Here is a 17357-nt window from a genome sequence, read left to right as displayed (position 1 = left end):
CAAGATCCCACACCAGCCCTCTTGTCCATCAGTCTTTCTCGCTTCCTCTCTCCCCTTCTTCCAGTTTTCTTTGTGCAGCGGGAGAAGCAAGAGTGTTGGCGCCTGGGGATGCTGGAGTTCACTGCCCCTCCCAAGTCTCAGCTGGCAGTACGCTGGGTCAATGCCCTACAGAGCTGGATCCATCACCACGGTCAGTTCTCAGGTGGCAGTGGAAAGGCCTGGTAAGAATGGTGCTTTCCTTTTGGACCTTCAGAGACAGGCCATGGTTGCCATGACAGAGGAAGGTTGCTCCTGAGAGCAGGGCTTAGTTTTCAAGAGGAGAGAGACAGCAAGGCCCTCCCAGTGTGTGTGTTTGGTGGGGACTGTGGTAAGTGAGTAGCAAGGGAAGGTGGGCTTTCTTCATGAGCTTGAAGGCACTCATGATTCCTATTTCAGCTAGTTCAAGGCTGGACTCTGGTTTGGATTATTAAGTTTTGGAGTTTTGACAGTGACTTTAAATCAAGTCTCCACCCCTCCCATGTATGGACACTGAGCAAAATGATAGCTAAATGGGACCCCATGCTCAGAAGCGATGTACCTCTGAATACCACTTTTTGGGGGGTGGGAGGCAACATTGGGGAAGGCAGTTTTTTCATGACTTGAATGTGTGCTTCACAGAGGAAGCTGATTGATGCTTGGCTAGATGGGCCTTTGGTCTCATCCAAGAAAGTTCTGATGTTTTTCTTTTTTTTTAAAAAAAAGATATTTATTAAGGTTTCAAAGAAAAGAATTACATGAATTAAAAAAAAGAAGAAAAAGAAAGACAAAAGTAAAAATAAAAGAAAAAATACAAAATACAAAAAAGATAAAAAACATAAAAAAATACATCAGTCTTTCCATACCTTACATTCATTTCCTTGTTTCCCTGACCTCCTCACACCTCCCTTTTTTGTATTCCAATTCAGTTAGTTAATTCAGCAATTTCTTTCCCTCTTTGTTTTTATCTTAGTCCTTTAACATAATATATTATAACTTTGGATTCTCACCTGTTAACAATCCATTTTTACATACACCTTTATAACATTGCTGCTTAAACCACTTAACTTCATTCTGACATCATTCTAACATTCATTAATTTTGCAATGTTTCTGTAAATAGTCTTTAAATTTCTTCCAATCTTCTTCCACCGACTCTTCTCCCTGGTCTCGGATTCTGCCAGTCATTTCCGCCAATTCCATGTAGTCCATCACCTTCATCTGCCATTCTTCCAGAGTGGGTAGATCTTGTGTCTTCCAATACTTTGCAATAAGTATTCTTGCTGCTGTTGTGGCATACATAAAGAAAGTTCTGTCCTTCTTTAGCACCATTTGGCCGACCATGCCCAGGAGAAAGGCCTCTGGTTTCTTCAGAAAGGTATATTTAAATACCCTTTTCATTTCATTATAAATCATCTCCCAGAAAGCCTTAATCCTTGGGCACGTCCACCAAAGGTGAAAGAATGTACCTTCAGTTTCTTTACATTTCCAACATTTATTATCGGGCAAATGATAGATTTTTGCAAGCTTGACTGGTGTCATGTACCACCTGTATATCATTTTCATAATATTCTCTCTTAAGGCATTACATGCCGTGAATTTCATACCTGTGGTCCATAACTGTTCCCAGTCAGCCATCATTATGTTATGTCCAACATCTTGTTCCTATTTAATCATAGCAGATTTCGAAAGTTCTGATGTTTTTCCTCCCTCTGCTTCAGGAGTTACACGGCCCAAGAGCCTCCTTGTCTTCATCAACCCGGTTGGGGGACGCGGGCGAGCAGTGGAAATCTACCAGGGTCAGGTGGCCCCACTCTTCACTCTTGCCGGGATCCATGTTCAAGTTCTGGGTAAGTCTCATTTTTCTTGACCATCACTCTCCTGCTTTCTCTGTGACACGGGCCTCTTCCCATTCCCAGTGACATGACCTCTGACCTTCTCTGCACCTTCCCAGAGACCTGCCATGCCAATGAGGCTCGTGACTACATCCTGCAGCAAGACCTCAGTGACTTTGATGGGTAAGGACCGGCCAGCATCTAGGATTGTCACTTTTGCGTCACCAAAAAAGAGGACAAAGGAGAACATATATGTTAATTTATACGTGTTGATTTAGAAATACTTACAGCTTAAATAGAAATATCAAGGGAAGACTGTGACATGGTGATCTGTTTGCCTGTTCAATCTGCTATCTAGATACTAAATGCCCTCCCCATTAGCATTATTTATATTGCCAGACTTGGAATGGACAGCTCTTCAAATTGAGGTCTTTCCTCTGTAAAAAAGGACATATTGTCACCTTACCTGCATCTATGTTCCCTGCTGTCTTGATGACCCTCAGCATCCTGCTTGGAGACCCCACTAAAAGTCCACCGACATTGTGTGCTCAGATCAATCTAGGGCATAAATTCTATGGAATCCAGAGCAATCTGCTACAAGTGGGCACCAGGAGTCCTGCAGAAAAGTGCTTGCAGGCCTTGTGATGGGTCAGACTGGGCCGTGGCTGTGCTTCTGGGGTGTGTCTGTAGCTGTGGTGGGCCCCAACAGAGGCCCCACAGCAGAGGGGGAGGTCCTGGCCCAGTTGCTGCTGCGGCGCTGAAGAGCGGAGGCCAAACAGCGCACACAACATGACACAACCATGATATTTTTTCAAATATTCTACAAAATATTTCCATTCTTCAAGTTTTTTTCCTATTCTGTTCTTTAATTCTCACAGTCTAGCCCTCTCAGCACATTCCATTATTTTCATAAGCCATTCTTCTTTCCAGTTTTGTTCATAGACTATTCTTGCCACCGTCGTAACCTACATAAACAAATTAAACAACTCCTTCAGAAGCTCTGATCCAATTTTTTAAAAAATATTTTATTAAATTTTCAAATACAAAGTTAGAAATATACACAGAAAAAACAAGTGAAAAAAAGGAAAAGAAGAAAAGAAGAAGAAAAAACCCAACCATTCAAAACATTTTTGTATAACCAACTGGACTTCCTCACATCTCCCTTACCCTGCATTCTTTGTAATAAAATTTTCAGCAAATTATTACCTTGCTTCGTATCTTATTTTGTACTTTTCAAATGTTGTACTTCTGAATTTAAAGTAATTTTTATCAATTACTTATACCTTAAATTAAACATAGTATTACTTTAAATTTCGACCTTTTCTTACTTATAACTTAATTTTCTATTTCGCAAAATCCAATTGCTGGAGCTAAAGTTTCCAAATCGTGCAAATTCTTAACATTCATACAACTTATATTGTTTTTGTAAATAGTCCTTAAATTTTTTCCAGTCCTCTTCCATTGTTTCTTCTCCCAAATCTCGAATTCTGCCAGTCATTTCAGCCAGTTCCATATAGTCCATCAATTGCGCCTGCCACTCTTCCAGTGTGGGCAAATCTTGTGTCTTCCAATATTTTGCGAAGAGTATTCTTGCTGCTGTAGTCGCATACATAAAAAAGGTTCTATCCTTCTTTAACACTTTCTGGCCGACAATGCCCAAGAGGAAGGCCTCTGGTTTCTTAACAAAGGTATATTTAAATACATTTTTTAACTCGTTGTAGATCATTTCCCAGAAGGCCTTCACTCTTGGACAAGTCCACCAGAGGTGAAAGAATGTCCCTTCAGCCTCCTTACATTTCCAACATTTATTATCAGACAGGTGATATATTTTTGCCAGCTTGACTGGGGTCATGTACCACCTATATATCATTTTCATAATATTTTCCTTCAGGGCATTACATGCCGTGAATTTCATTCCGGTGGTCCATAACCTTTCCCAGTCCTCAAACATGATGTTATACCCAATATCCTGAGCCCATTTTATCATGGCTGATTTGACTGTCTCGTCCTGAGTATTCCATTTAAGCAGCAAGTTATACATTCTCGAAAGTACCTTAGTCTTTGGTTCAAGCAATTCTGTCTCTAGTTTCGATTTTTCCACCTGGAATCCTATTTTTTTATCCAATTTAAAAACCTCTTGAATTTGAGCGTAATGTAACCAATCTCGCACCTTATTCTTTAATTTTTCTAAGCTCTGCAACCTCCAATTGTCTCCAATTTTTTCTATTATTTCCCAATATTTCGGCCAACTGGCCTCCATATTGAGTCTTTTTCGGGCCTTAGCCTCCATTGGTGATAACCATCTCGGGGTCTTGTTTTCTAATAAGTCTTTGTATTTTGTCCAGACAATAAATATTGCTTTTCTGACAATATGGTTTTTGAACATTTTATGAACCTTTACCTTGTCGTACCACAAATATGCATGCCATCCAAAAGCATTATTGAACCCTTCCAGATCTAGGACATCAGTGTTCTCTAAGAGTAGCCAATCCTTCATCCAGCAGAAAGCTGCAGCTTCATAATATAACCTTAAGTCCGGCAGGGCAAATCCCCCTCTTTCCTTTGCATCAGTTAGAATTTTAAATTTTATTCTGGGCTTTTTGCCCTGCCAGACAAACTTAGAGATATCTTTCTGCCACTTTCCAAAACATTCCACTCTGTCCACAATCTGTAGGGTTTGAAACAGAAACAACATCTTTGGCAATACATTCATTTTTATAGCTGCGATTCGACCCAACAAGGAAAGTTTCAATCTTGACCAAATTTCTAGATCCTTTTTGATTTCTAACCAACATTTTTCATAATTGTCTTTAAATAAGTTCAAATTTTTAGCAGTCAAATTGACCCCTAGGTATTTCACTTTTTTAACCACATTTAACTCTGTCTCTTTCTGAAACCTTTCTGTTTCTAAAGGTGTCAAATTTTCCCCCAAAACCTTAGTTTTGTGCTTATTCAGCTTAAATCCCGCCACCCGACCAAACTCATAAATCAATTCTAAAACTCTTTTCGTACTAGATTCTGGCTCCTGTAATGTTATTACCAAGTCATCTGCAAAAGCTTTAAGTTTATACTGTTTCACTCCGACCTGTATTCCTTGCACCAACCGGTCCTCCCTAATCATGTTCAAAAGCACCTCCAGGACTGAAATAAATAATAGAGGGGATAGGGGGCAACCTTGTCGTGTTCCTTTTTCAATTTTAAACTCTTCCGTCACCACATTGTTAACTATCAATTTAGCTTTTTGCTCTGAATAAATTGCCTCTATTCCATTTTCAAACCCCCGTCCCACTCCCATCCCTTCCAAATTTTTCTTCATAAACTTCCAAGAAATGTTGTCAAAGGCCTTCTCCGCATCAATAAAAATTAACACTGCTTTTGTATTGGTATTAGTTTGCAAAAGTTCCAAAATGTCAATAATATTCCTAGTGTTATCAAACAAATGTCTGCCTGGGAGAAAGCCTGCCTGGTCTTTATGAATTACTTCATTTAGCACTTTTTTAAGTCTACTTGCCAAAATATCTGCAAAAATTTTGTAATCCACATTTAGGAGTGAGATGGGACGGTAGTTCTTAAGTTGAGTCTTTTCAGATTCCAATTTAGGTATCAATGTGATGAAGGCTTCTTTCCACGATTCTGGCGCCTTCTTCCCCTCCATAATCTGATTACAGACCTCCAATAGTGGTTGTGTCAAAAATTCTTTCAATATCTTATAATACTTGGAGGTAAGTCCATCTGGTCCTGGAGATTTGCCTAGTTGCATATTCTGAATGGCACCTTCAATTTCTTGTTGTGTTATTTTATAATTCAGGATTGTTCTCTTTTCCTGGGATAATTTTGGTAGTCCATTAATTTTTAGAAATTGGTCTATCTCAGTCTCTTCCTGCGGCCCTTGCGTATAAAATTTTTTGAAGTATCTCTGGAAACACTTTCTAATTTCCTCAGGTTTCTGGATATTTCTCCCTTCAATCTCTAGGTTAGTAACCGTATTCAATTTTTGTCTCTTTTTCAACTGCCATGCTAGCAGTTTCCCACACTTATTCGCTGATTCAAATGATCTTTGTTTCATCTGTTTAATTTTCCACTCGACTTCTTGATTTATCAATTTAGCATATTGTGCTTGATAGAATTTAATTTCTCTCAGAACCTCCTGTGATTTTGGTTTTGATCTCAGTTTTTTCTCACCATCTCTTATCTTCTCTAAGATCTTATCCTTTTTTTCATTCCAGAGTCTTTTCTTTATCGTGTTCTGTTGTATCAAAAACCCTCTCATGACTGCTTTACTTGCGTCCCAGATTGTTCTTTTTTCCACCGTAGTGTTCAAATTTATTTCAAAATAATCTTTTAAGGTTTTTTGGGCCTTCTTCACAATCTCCTGATCTCTTAATAGGGTGTCATTCATTTTCCATCTGAAGGAGCCGATTGGAGTAAGTCTCATTTCCACTTTCATAGCGTTATGGTCGGAGCAGGTTTTTGGGCAGATTTCCACTTTTCTAGTCTTAGGTGCCAGTCCTCTAGTTATCCATATTTGGTCGATTCTTGTCCATGACAGATGGGCTTCAGAAAAGAAAGTTCCTTCTTTACCTAAGGGGTTCTTTGTCCTCCATATGTCAATCAAGTCCATATTGTCAGTTAGTTCAAAGAAGGTTTTAGGTAGTCTGCCGTCTTTTGTTAATTTTTGATTTTGTGACTTATCCATATTTGTAGAGACCACCCCATTCATGTCTCCCATCATAATGATGTTGGTATAGTCTAGATAGTCCAGCATTGTCTCATGCAGCTTCCTATAAAATTCTGATTTCCCCTCATTCGGTGCATAGATTCCTAATATTAAAAACTTTTCTCCTTGCGTCTGTATTTCAATTGCCAAAATTCTTCCTTGCTCATCTTTAAATAAAAATTTTGGTGACAGGCTCTCCTTTGCATAGATCACCACTCCTCTTTTCTTGACTCTGTCCGATGAGATAAATTCTTGGCCTAATCTTTTATTAATTAACACTTTCCTGTGGAGCCTAGTCACATGTGTTTCCTGCAAGCAAATAATGTCCAATTGTTCTTTTCTCTTTAACTTCCTTTCGGTATGTAGAGCTTTTCCCCAAGTTAAAACAAAGTCTCAAAAGAGGTGCAAGAGACAGTTTCCCTGTTTGTATCCAAACTGTAACGCTCGCATGTAGCACTTTCAATATTGAATACAGTTTCAGCAATTTGACAGTTCTTTTTTAGCCTGGCAGTCCGAGACTTTGGGTTTCTTAATCATTTGTAAATCCACAAAGGAGAGGGAAAGTCCGATCAAAAACCAACAAAAAATAAAGCAAAATTGTCTCTTTTAGTTTCTTAAAAGCAAGTTCAATTATTGCACGATAATCCACACTTTTTACAATCCTTTTTAAAGCGCTTCCCGCTTGTCAAAATCTTTACTTTGATCTTTTAAGCACGATCGGGAGACGGACTTCCTGGTTGCTTCTCCTGTTTTCAGCCAAATTTAATCACTTTAGTCCCGAAAATTTTAATCCCCTGCTCACGGGTTTGTAGTTTAGAGTCTGATTTTCCAGAAAGAAAGGTCAGCGCTCATCAGCAGCAGCCGCGCGGCTTCGCTTCCGCAGAAAGAGCGATGAACTCACAGCACCACTCCCCCTTCCACGTTCCGGAGCCCCTTACGGGGTTCCTTCTTCATTTCTGGGGGGGCTTCTGGTGCCCGCCGAGTCCCACGGCCACAGGCTCACTCTGCCTGTGTTTTTTTTTGATGGGTCTCCGCTTTGCCGCAGCGGACGACCCTTTTCTGCGGAGCTCCTCTTCACAGCGCGAAGAGGACCGCCATTGCTGTTTCGCGCCACCTCCGGAAGTCCCAGAAGCTCTGATCCAATTAAACCTAACAGAAAGGCCTCAGGTTTATTGGAAATCATCACTTTAAACATTAAAAAAAACCTCATTATACTTCATTTCCCAATAACCTTTCGCCTTTCTGCAGGTCCACCACATATGAAAAAAGTTCCACCCAACATTTTACACTTCCAAAAGGTACTTGATTTACTCTTATACATTTTTGCAATCTTATACGGTGTTAAGTACCATCTATACACCATGTTCATATCATTCTTTTTTAATGTATAATAGACTGTAAATTTTAACTTAACTTTCCAGAGCTTCTCCCAAGTGGCAAATTCTATATTATAGCCCTGGTCTCTTGCCTATTGTATCATAACTACCATATTTTTTGCTCTATAACACACACCTGACCATAACACTCACGTAGTTTTTAGAGGAGGAAAACAAGAAAAAAATTATTCTGAATCAAATGTTGTACTAAACTATTTAATAAACAACCAGTATATCAGAATCATATTACAACCATGTAAAGTGAACAGCAGTCAACAGTGGCATTAAGAAACATCATCACTGTCATTAACAAATGAAGAGAGAATTTAGCTGCAGTCTGTGAGATGGGGCTTACCTGTACCTGCCCCCCCAATATATTATTGAAGTTGGAAGAGGGAGGGAGCGAAGAAAGAGAGATGGAGAGCTCACATTTGTCCTAGGAAAAGAGGCCAACTCCTATGGGCCTAGGTGCCTTCACCCCCCATTAAATATTTGAGGGAGTCATCCCCCACCTCCCATTGTGGTATGTGAGGTGGGGCTTACCTGGCCGCCCCCCAATATTTTTTGAAGTTGGAAGAGGGAGGGAGGGAAGGAAGGAGGGAGGGAAGGAAGAGAGAGGGGGAGCTCACATTTGTGCAGGGGAGCTCACATTTGTGCAGCTGCCTTGCCTTGCTGGAACCGGAGCAAAAAGAGGAGGAGACGCAGGGGCAGGAGCCTTGTAAGCCGCTTTGCTTGAATTTACTGGTGAGGTGCTGGGGGAGGGACGGAAGGGGATGCCCTCTTTGTCCCTCCTTCTGGCTCATTGTAAAGAAAGCAGAGTAATTCCCTTTCCTTGAATTACAGTCAGCCCATCAGACTATAAAGTCACCTCGCCAAAAAGCCATAGAGCAGGCAGATATGCTGCGCGCAGCTCTTGCCGGCTTCCCAGCCAGCCGGAGGAAGAGAGGCTGCCTCCCTTCTCCCACCTCGCCATAAAGCCATAGAGCAGGCAGACACACTGCGTGCACCTCTTGTTTGAAAGAGTGCTGAGCAGAGTGTCAGCGGCTCTTGCCGGCTTCCCAGCCAGCCGGAGGAAGGGAGCTTGCTTTCCTTCTCCCACCTCGCCAAAAAGCCAGCCTGCATCCTCCCGCCTGCATTCGCTCCATAACGCGCACACACATTTCCCTTTACCTTTTTTGGGGGGAGTGCGTGTTATGGAGCGAAAAATACGGTACTTTAACCATTTTGTCCATTTTGTCCTTTCCATTCCAGAAGTATTCTATACATTTTCAAAATTAACTTCTCATATTCGTCTAACAAATTCATATCAAACTCTGATCTACAGTAAGAAAACCCATTCACCAAGTCCTTTACAAGTAGTTCATTCACTTGGTAATATTTAAAACAGTCAGATACCCATTCCCGAATACAGTCTATTTTTTTGGTAACTTGATACATTTCCCCCCATATTTAATCCCATCATGGACCTTTCCACTTGGGAACCACAAGGGAGGAACTCTCAGTGCCTGATGTAATCTACCTCATTTCTCCACAGACTGGTGAGTGTGGGGGGCGATGGCACCTTTAATGAGCTAATGCACGCCTTGATTAACCGGACACAGCAAAAAGCCGGGGGATCAGAGAATGACATTGATGCAGAACTCTTGTCCCCAAGGCTTCGTATTGGCATCATACCTGCAGGTGAGTATATGGGCCCTGGGTGCTTGAGAAAAAGAGTGTTTGGGATTGAGGACCTGCAAGGTAGCAAGCACCTGTGGGCACCCAGTGCTTTCAGATCGTCCTCTTAGTGCCTGCCAGAACAGCCTGTGAGAACAGGATACTTCAATACGACAGGCCTTGGGTCTGATCCAGCAGGCCTCTTATGTTCTTGAGATTTAGCTCTGCTCATCTGAAGATGCAGGGAAAAGTAAGGTGCATTTCCAGGGGTTTTTTGCAGCCAGGTAATGTCATAATAACTATTTAAATAATAATAATTTATTATTTGTACCCCACCCATCTGACTGGGTTGCCCCAGCCAGTCTGGGTAGTAATCTGTTGCTCTCCATTTCTACCTCAGGTTCTACAGACTGCATCTGTTTTGCAACTGTGGGAACAAACGACCCCATCACCTCTGCTCTGCACATTGTTATAGGTACTGATTTTCCCTTTCCTGCCCATTTATTCCATGGCTCATGGCATTCAACTCTTGGGAGAATGGAGTATTGACATATCTTGGCTGGGAACTTTGCAAGGCTGGGTTGGGGAAGCAAATTCTCCCTGGTCTGAGGAACCCCCCACCCCCACTAAAGTAAAAAAGTTGGGAGGCCAACTGATAGATGAGCAGAGTTGGCACAGAAGGACATCCATTTGGAGGCCGTTAGCCTTTGCAAATGATACTGTAGATCTCGGCTGCTGTGTTCCAGTAATTGCTGAGGAATGCAAACAGAGATCTGTACCTTGGTAAACATAGATGCTACTTCTTTTTCTGATGGAAAATGTGTAGCAGAACACAATACTGGGTGGTGGAACTTAAATATAATCTGGAACCTTAGTGGCCTTTTTCTGTTTCCTAGGGGACAGCCAACCTATGGATGTCTGCAGCATTTGGCACAATGGAAAGCTTCTACGTTATTCAGTCTCACTGGTTGGCTATGGCTTCTATGGCGATGTAGTGAGCACCAGTGAGAAGTACCGTTGGATGGGTCCGATGCGCTACACCTATGCCGGTATGCAGGGGAAGGAATCCACTGTGATAAGCTGAACAATGATGCAACTGACAGAGGGAGCATGTACACTGAATATCTGGACCAGCCCACTAAAATCCTCTTTCCTAGGCTTGACAGGGCTCTCTGGCTTGGGGCAGGGCACAAGGCTAGGCCTGGCCAGCAGTAAGATGAGCCTTGTTGCCTTATAACCAGGGAATGTGGTACCTTTGAATTACGAGTGAGTGTCTCTGTTTATGACATAGTGTTAACTGTAAACTTGATGGATAATTTGCATGATGTAAATTTGCCCCCTTTTTTGAGGTACATTTTCTCTTTATACTTGTACTTATTGGTTTTCCCATAGTAGTTTGCACAGCCTCCAGTTGGCATGAAGAGTGGCAGGAGAACCATTGCCGGGACAAGGAAGCTACCCAGAAGCGGCAGCCTCATAATTTACAGTGAAGAATTGGCCTAGCCAGAGGAGCAGCATGGGAAGGAGGATGGTGGCCGGAAGTGGCAGCCAGCTAACCTGGTAATCTGCCCCTGGTCTAGATAAGGCAGTGGTGGCAGTGCCAGAAGATCTCAGGCCGGCCAGCCAGCCAGCACTTCCGGCCTCCTGTGATCCTCCTCTTGCCAGACCAACTCTTCCTCCCACTCGGCTGTGGTGGCAGCATGAGGTGGGAAGGTAAGGGGTTTGTTTGGGGAGGAGGATGTGGGGTTTGGCAAGGTCTAGGGGGAGTGAGGGTGGGAGGATCGGTGACAACCAAGGAGGTGGGGGAAGGCAGGGTTGGCAAGCAAAGCAAGCCAGAGCACAGTCCTTGGTATTAAAAAAAAGCTGAGATTGTTAGGATTATGTATCAGTTATTAGAATCTGCTCTGAAGTGCTGCCAGCCAGTTGAAAGCAACTCTCTCCCTGTTCTCTCCAGGAGCCAAGGCACTGCTGAGGAACTGCAGCTATGAAGGCACCGTGGAATTCCAAGTGGCCAGAACGGAGGAGGCAAACCCAAGAGACCAAACCCGCTGCCGCTCTGGGTAGGTGGAAGTTTGACAGTTGGCTTTACAATAAAGACAAAGGCTGGGATCAGAAGTGACACCACCCCTCTCTTTCAGGTGTGTGGTCTGTTCAGAGTCTAGCAAACAGTTACCAGCTGGGACAGAGGAAGAAAACCTTTCAGAACCGGAGCAGCACATAGGTGAGAGAACTAGACATTGAGACTGATACGCAGCCGACTGCCTGGGGCTAGATCTGGCTCCATTCCTTCATATGCTTTCCTGTAAGCTGAAGCTGCTCTAGGGTCTGGGCATAGAAGCCACGTGCCCTGGATCCTACTTTATTTTTAAAATTCAGCTGCACCCTCTTGTACCAGAACCATATATGGGTGTGACATGCAAATGTGAGACAATGACCTGATTATATGCATGAATTCCATATGATTGAACAGATTAGAAATTCTAACTTGACTGTCACATGTTTTTAAGCAGAATTCAGTCCTTCTTTGTCCCCGTTCCCCCATTTTAAATGCATGAACAGCATCTACAGAGGCCCCAGAAACAAGAGAGACATTTGCCCTGATCCAGCACGCTTCCATGAGTGGGCATGCATCATGTGCCTCTATTGGAACAGGCTCTGCGCATCTCGAGACACATCCATGGCTGCCGCTAGTTGTATGCAACTAGAGCTGGCTTTGGAATTTTCCTGAGAATATCCACTTACCTTTTTAAAATATTTTTTAAAAACAGGTTTTTTCTCCTTATAACTGCAAAGTATTTAAAATAATTTACATAGTGCTTTTAAATGTTCAAGGTACTTCACTTACTCAGGTGTTGCCAGCCTTTTTGGGCTTGTGAGCACATTTGCAAAATAGAGAAACCACACACATACCACTAATAAGCACACACCACAAACTATTCTATTGGATACCTAATTTTTTTGAAGATGGGGGGGGAGAGACCCTGCAGGTGCCAGGAATGGCCTATGAAGGGTGTATTCAGGGGCTGCCAGTATATCAGTTGGAGGTGCACATATGCAAAATATTTATACCCACTTTTTATCCAGAAAGGTTCCTAGAACAACATCAGATAAATAAAAAAAAGTATACAGTGGTACCTCGGGTTACATACGCTTCAGGTTACATACACTTCAGGTTGCAGACTCTGCTAACCCAGAAATGTTACCTCGGGTTAAGAACTTTGCTTCAGGATGAGAACAGAAATCGTGCTCCGGCAGCAGCGGGAGGCCTCATTAGCTAAAGTGGTGCTTCAGGTTAAGAACAGTTTCAGGTTAAGAATGGACCTCCGGAAAGAATTAAGTACTTAACCCAAGGTACCACTGTACTAAGCTATGCCAGCTCTTTGCATTTTCAAAGTGCACAAGCAGTGACTGCTCAAGAATTCAAGCTAGAAAGGTGACTGAATATGAAAAATGCAGCACTAGAAAATGTGCACATAAGCGTAACTACAACAGTGAGGCTTTGAAGGTAAAAAAAATAAAAATGGCTTTGCTGAGTACAGAGTTTTGCATTTTCCCCCTGTTTTGGAATATGCAGACTCCAGGTGATGTCTCACCCCAAGCCCCATGTCTCGCTGCAGTGGCCAGATCTGATTCAAGAAAGTGTTCTTTTTCATCTTGCATCTGAGCAGAAAGCTTTATCATAGCTACATTTCCCACTTCTAAGCCAGAAGCTGCGCATGCCCAGGAACTGTCTGCCATGCCACTGTTAAAAACCCAAAGCCTTTTTCTCATAAAAGGAATGTCATGGCAAAATGCATATGGCATTCTATCCCTGATTCATATCTCATCTCAACCACAAATTTGTCGGGTGGCCTTAAGCAAGCTGCCATCTCCTGCATTCAGGTATCCTACTTACAGCTGGGAAGACTAGTTCTGGCCTACTTTACAAAATTGTAAAAATTACTAAGCTAATGAATGTTTAAAGCACTGTGGATCCTAAAGTACTGTAGAGGTGCTATTACTACACACAGAATAGTCTTCTAGGGCTATGTAGCTACCCTGTTAATTTCCAGGCTCGGGTGTCACAGCACTGTGAGGCAAGGAATGGCCAGAGTGAGGAATCAACTCTTTATTGTCAAAAGCACACTTACAATTTAGGGAAAGGCATGTCTATCAGTCCTACGTCTCTCAGCTCTTCCTAGGTGTGCACCCAATGAGGCAGTTGGCACAACAGAGAAGCTCCACCCCCAACCTCAGTTTATGGATCTTCCCCACCTGAGCTGCACATAGGCAGGTGAAGACTCCACCTGCAGGCAACCTGTTTCTGCTTCTCCCTCTTCAATCCTCTCCTGGTGCTGGGAGCCAGTGGAGCAGGAGGAGGAGGTGTGGAAGCCCTGGACTCTATACTAGCCTAACTGTTCTCCCCCTCCTCTTGCAACTGTTCTACGTTCTCGGTTCCTGCAGCTCCTGCTGCCTCTGCCTCTCTGCCTCCCTCAGATCCCTTCTTCCCAGTCAGTCTCCAACACCCCTTCCTCTGGTGTGTACTCATCAGAATCCAGCCAGTCCCTCACATCAGGATAGACTATAGAGACCCTGCACTGGCCACCTCACTTGCAACAACCACTTAAAGGTTTTCTCTACAATCAAGCAGTGTATAAATTTTATGAAACCAAAAAAATGTCTTCTATTTCATTGGGAGACCTCAAAAGCAAACCAGTAACTCCCACCCAGATTGTCATCTCCCTGTTCCTGCAAATGCAGTGGCACTGAATTAAACTGGTTTGAGATGCTTGCCTTTGTTTGGGGCAGAATGTGGTAGAGAAACACAGAAGGGAATCCCTAGGTCTGAGCAAATTTTGCAACCTCAAATAGGAATTAATTGCCTGCTCTAGGCTAATGGGCATTGTTGCTGTCTTTAATCTCCCACCATCAGGATTTACTGAGCCAGGGCTTAGCCCTGGAAATAGCTTTTAAATGCCAGTGCTTGGCTGCAGCACATGGGAAGTTGTACGGAAGGAGGGAGTTCCTCACCTTCACTTCCACGTAACAAACTGCTGCTGCCGCCACAGGGCTGTCAGGAGTCTTGCACCCCAGAAAAAAACATTTTTCAAACAGGCTGTCCAAGCAGCTGCTTTGTCCCAGCTAAAGCTGCCCAGGATAACCTCTCTCCTCTTCCACCTCCCCCCCCCCCCAGATGGCGAATGGCAGCAGGTTCAGGGTCGTTTCCTGGCTGTCAACTTGACCTCCATGAGTAGTGCCTGTCCCAAGAGCCCGGAGGGACTCTCCCCCTGTGCTCATCTGGCTGACGGTACAGCAGACCTCATCCTGGTGCATGAATGCTCAGCACTCTCCTTCTTGCGACACTTGACTCGGCACACCAATGGCTCAGACCAGGTATGGAGAAAGCCTCTGCCTTCCCTGCACTTGCTGGGGGCAGAACCTAAAAGGCCACGCCTCTTTCTGACAACCGCAATTCTGCCCATGTAGATGCAGTTACAACTATGAAAACTCAAATATGCGTGAAACTCAGCACCCTGTACAACAGGCATATATTTATTCCTGCTGCAGAACTGAAGCCCCCTATTTGACACTGGAGGTCAACTCTTTATTTTAGAATTTGAGCATCTTTTGAGGCAAAGTCTGAAGCCCCTGGTGGAGGGTTGAAGTGGTAGGGGGGTACAGAAAGGGGCTTGAACACATTAAACTGGCAGTTGGAAATCCTGTCGGAATATAACCTGAGCACAGGAGACTTTTAATTTTAACAGGGAGAAATGTAAAGTATTGCACTTGGGCAAAAAAATGAGAGGCACAAATACAAGATGGGGGACACCTGGCTTGAGAGCAGTACATGTGTAAAGAATCTAGGAGTCTTGGTTGACCACAAACTTGACATGAGCCTACAGTGTGACGCGGCAGCTAAAAAAGCCAATGCAATTCTGGGCTGCATCAATAGGAGTATAGCATCTAGATCAAGGGAAGTAATAGTGCCACTGTATTCTGCTCTGGTCAGACCTCACCTGGAGTACTGTGTCCAGTTCTGGGCACCACAATTCAAGAAGGACACTGACAAACTGGAACGTGTCCAGAGGAGGGCAACCAAAATGGTCAAAGGCCTGGAAACGATGCCTTATGAGGAACGGCTAAGGGAGCTGGGCATGTTTAGCCTGGAGAAGAGGAGGTTAAGGGGTGATATGACAGCCATGTTCAAATATATAAAAGGATGTCACATAGAGGAGGGAGAAAGGTTGTTTTCTGCTGCTCCAGAGAAGTGGACACGGAGCAATGGAGCCAAACTACAAGAAAGAAGATTCCACCTAAACATTAGGAAGAACTTCCTGACAGTAAGAGCTGTTCGACAGTGGAATTTGCTGCCAAGGAGTGTGGTGGAGTCTCCTACTTTGGAGGTCTTTAAGCAGAGGCTTGACAACCATATGTCAGGAGTGCTCTGATGGTGTTTCCTGCTTGGCAGGGGGTTGGACTCGATGGCCCTTGTGGTCTCTTCCAACTCTATGATTCTATGACTTTTCTAGGCAACTACATTGTCCTGTCTTAAGCAAAATGAGAACTATGCCGTCAGATGCAGGGGACACCTTTCCTTGACAGCCCCTCTGACGATTTCTTTCATCTTGGGCCCTGGGCTCTCCTCTCTTTAGTTAACAAAGAGCATCCTCCATGCATTTAAATGGTGAGGCCACGGAGGCTTAGAGTGGGGCTCTGCTCTCGTGGCACCACTGCCCAACTTAGGTTGGTAAGCACACAGGATTGGGCCTTTTCCATAGTGGCACAAAGGCTTTGGATCATCTTCATCCGAAAGGTATGCTTGGTCCCTTTCCATCTATTGCTAGGGGATGGTGAAAGCTAGTTTTCTTCTGGGCTTCTAAAAGTGGCTGAATTGTTCCGGTCATGATCCTCCTCCTTCTGGTATTTTATTCCACTGCAGTGCCTTGAATTGACACGATTGTGTTTTCTTACATATTCTGCATGTAACTTTGGGGGCTCCCAGGTCAAAAGGCAGTATTTTAAATAAGGGGAGGAGCCACAGTTCTCCTTCAGAGCATGCGCTTTTGCACGAAGAGCAGCCGAGGAAATGCAAAAGGCACATTGGGTATGAAGAGTTGCAAAATGCCACCTGCCTAACTTCTTGGACAGGCTACTACTGCTAGTCTGCCTTGGGCTGAAAGGACCACTGCTCTGACAGTAGAAGGCAGCTTCATACAGAGCTCTGCTTAAAGCCGCAAACGCTTGAGTCAGAGCTGGAGAGGTTAAGATTCCTTCTGCTAATGCCATGAGCTTCAGAGATCAGAGGCCTTAAAAAAAACCCCTTAAATGTGCTTTTCAGTTTGACCTGCCTTTTGTGAGTGTGTACCGGGTCCGGGCTATTCGTTTCACCTCAAAAGTGGAAGACCATAAGGATGGAGAACCAGTTGTACGACGACGCAAGGGGCTGTGTGGGGGGCAGTGTCAGGAAGAACCACCCACCAGCTGCTGGACCTGCGACGGTGAGACCCTGCAACATACCGACATCAGCGTCAGGTAGGTTGTCTGGATAGTTGTGGCAAATATTCTTCTGCTGTACTTCAGGGGCACAGGTGTTAGTAGAGCAATCTACAGACAGCACTTAGAAGCTTGTGAAAGAGACTTCAGTGCCACACAGACATAGACAGAAGTATCAGAGCAACAGCATGTGATCAGAACTGGGACTGGCAGGTTAAGAACCAGTAAAAAGCTTACTGTGGCCCTTCCAGAAAGTGTAGCCCAGTCAAGCACAGGCATGGAAGTT

The 17357-nt window shown here is 43.7% G+C and overlaps 1 protein-coding gene and 1 long non-coding RNA gene across 4 annotated transcripts in view; one reads left to right on the top strand and one right to left on the bottom strand.

Moving 5' to 3' along the window:
* Nucleotides 1-17357, top strand: part of LOC308577312 (ceramide kinase-like) — a 28343-nt gene that overhangs the window by 10311 nt on the left and 675 nt on the right. For all 3 annotated transcript variants that reach the window (XM_081177399.1, XM_081177401.1, XM_081177400.1), the window contains exons 3-12: nucleotides 65-190; nucleotides 1736-1864; nucleotides 1969-2032; nucleotides 9477-9622; nucleotides 9999-10073; nucleotides 10495-10647; nucleotides 11553-11658; nucleotides 11737-11819; nucleotides 14772-14971; nucleotides 16917-17110. In XM_081177399.1, the coding sequence (XP_081033525.1) occupies nucleotides 65-190; nucleotides 1736-1864; nucleotides 1969-2032; nucleotides 9477-9622; nucleotides 9999-10073; nucleotides 10495-10647; nucleotides 11553-11658; nucleotides 11737-11819; nucleotides 14772-14971; nucleotides 16917-17110 (1276 nt within the window). The remainder of the gene's footprint in view (nucleotides 1-64; nucleotides 191-1735; nucleotides 1865-1968; nucleotides 2033-9476; nucleotides 9623-9998; nucleotides 10074-10494; nucleotides 10648-11552; nucleotides 11659-11736; nucleotides 11820-14771; nucleotides 14972-16916; nucleotides 17111-17357) is intronic.
* LOC308577356 lies at nucleotides 15110-16910 on the bottom strand. The gene is made up of 2 exons (XR_014003603.1): nucleotides 16100-16910; nucleotides 15110-15312 (listed from the first exon to the last, which is right to left on the bottom strand). It is a non-coding gene; the product is annotated as an uncharacterized lncRNA (long non-coding RNA).

The sequence above is a fragment of the Podarcis bocagei genome, assembly GCF_964188305.1.
Source record: "Podarcis bocagei genome assembly, chromosome: 17".
Taxonomy (NCBI): Eukaryota; Metazoa; Chordata; class Lepidosauria; order Squamata; family Lacertidae; genus Podarcis; species Podarcis bocagei.
The sequence above is the reverse complement of the archived record's forward strand: the minus strand, read 5'-3'. Positions and strand labels throughout refer to the sequence as shown.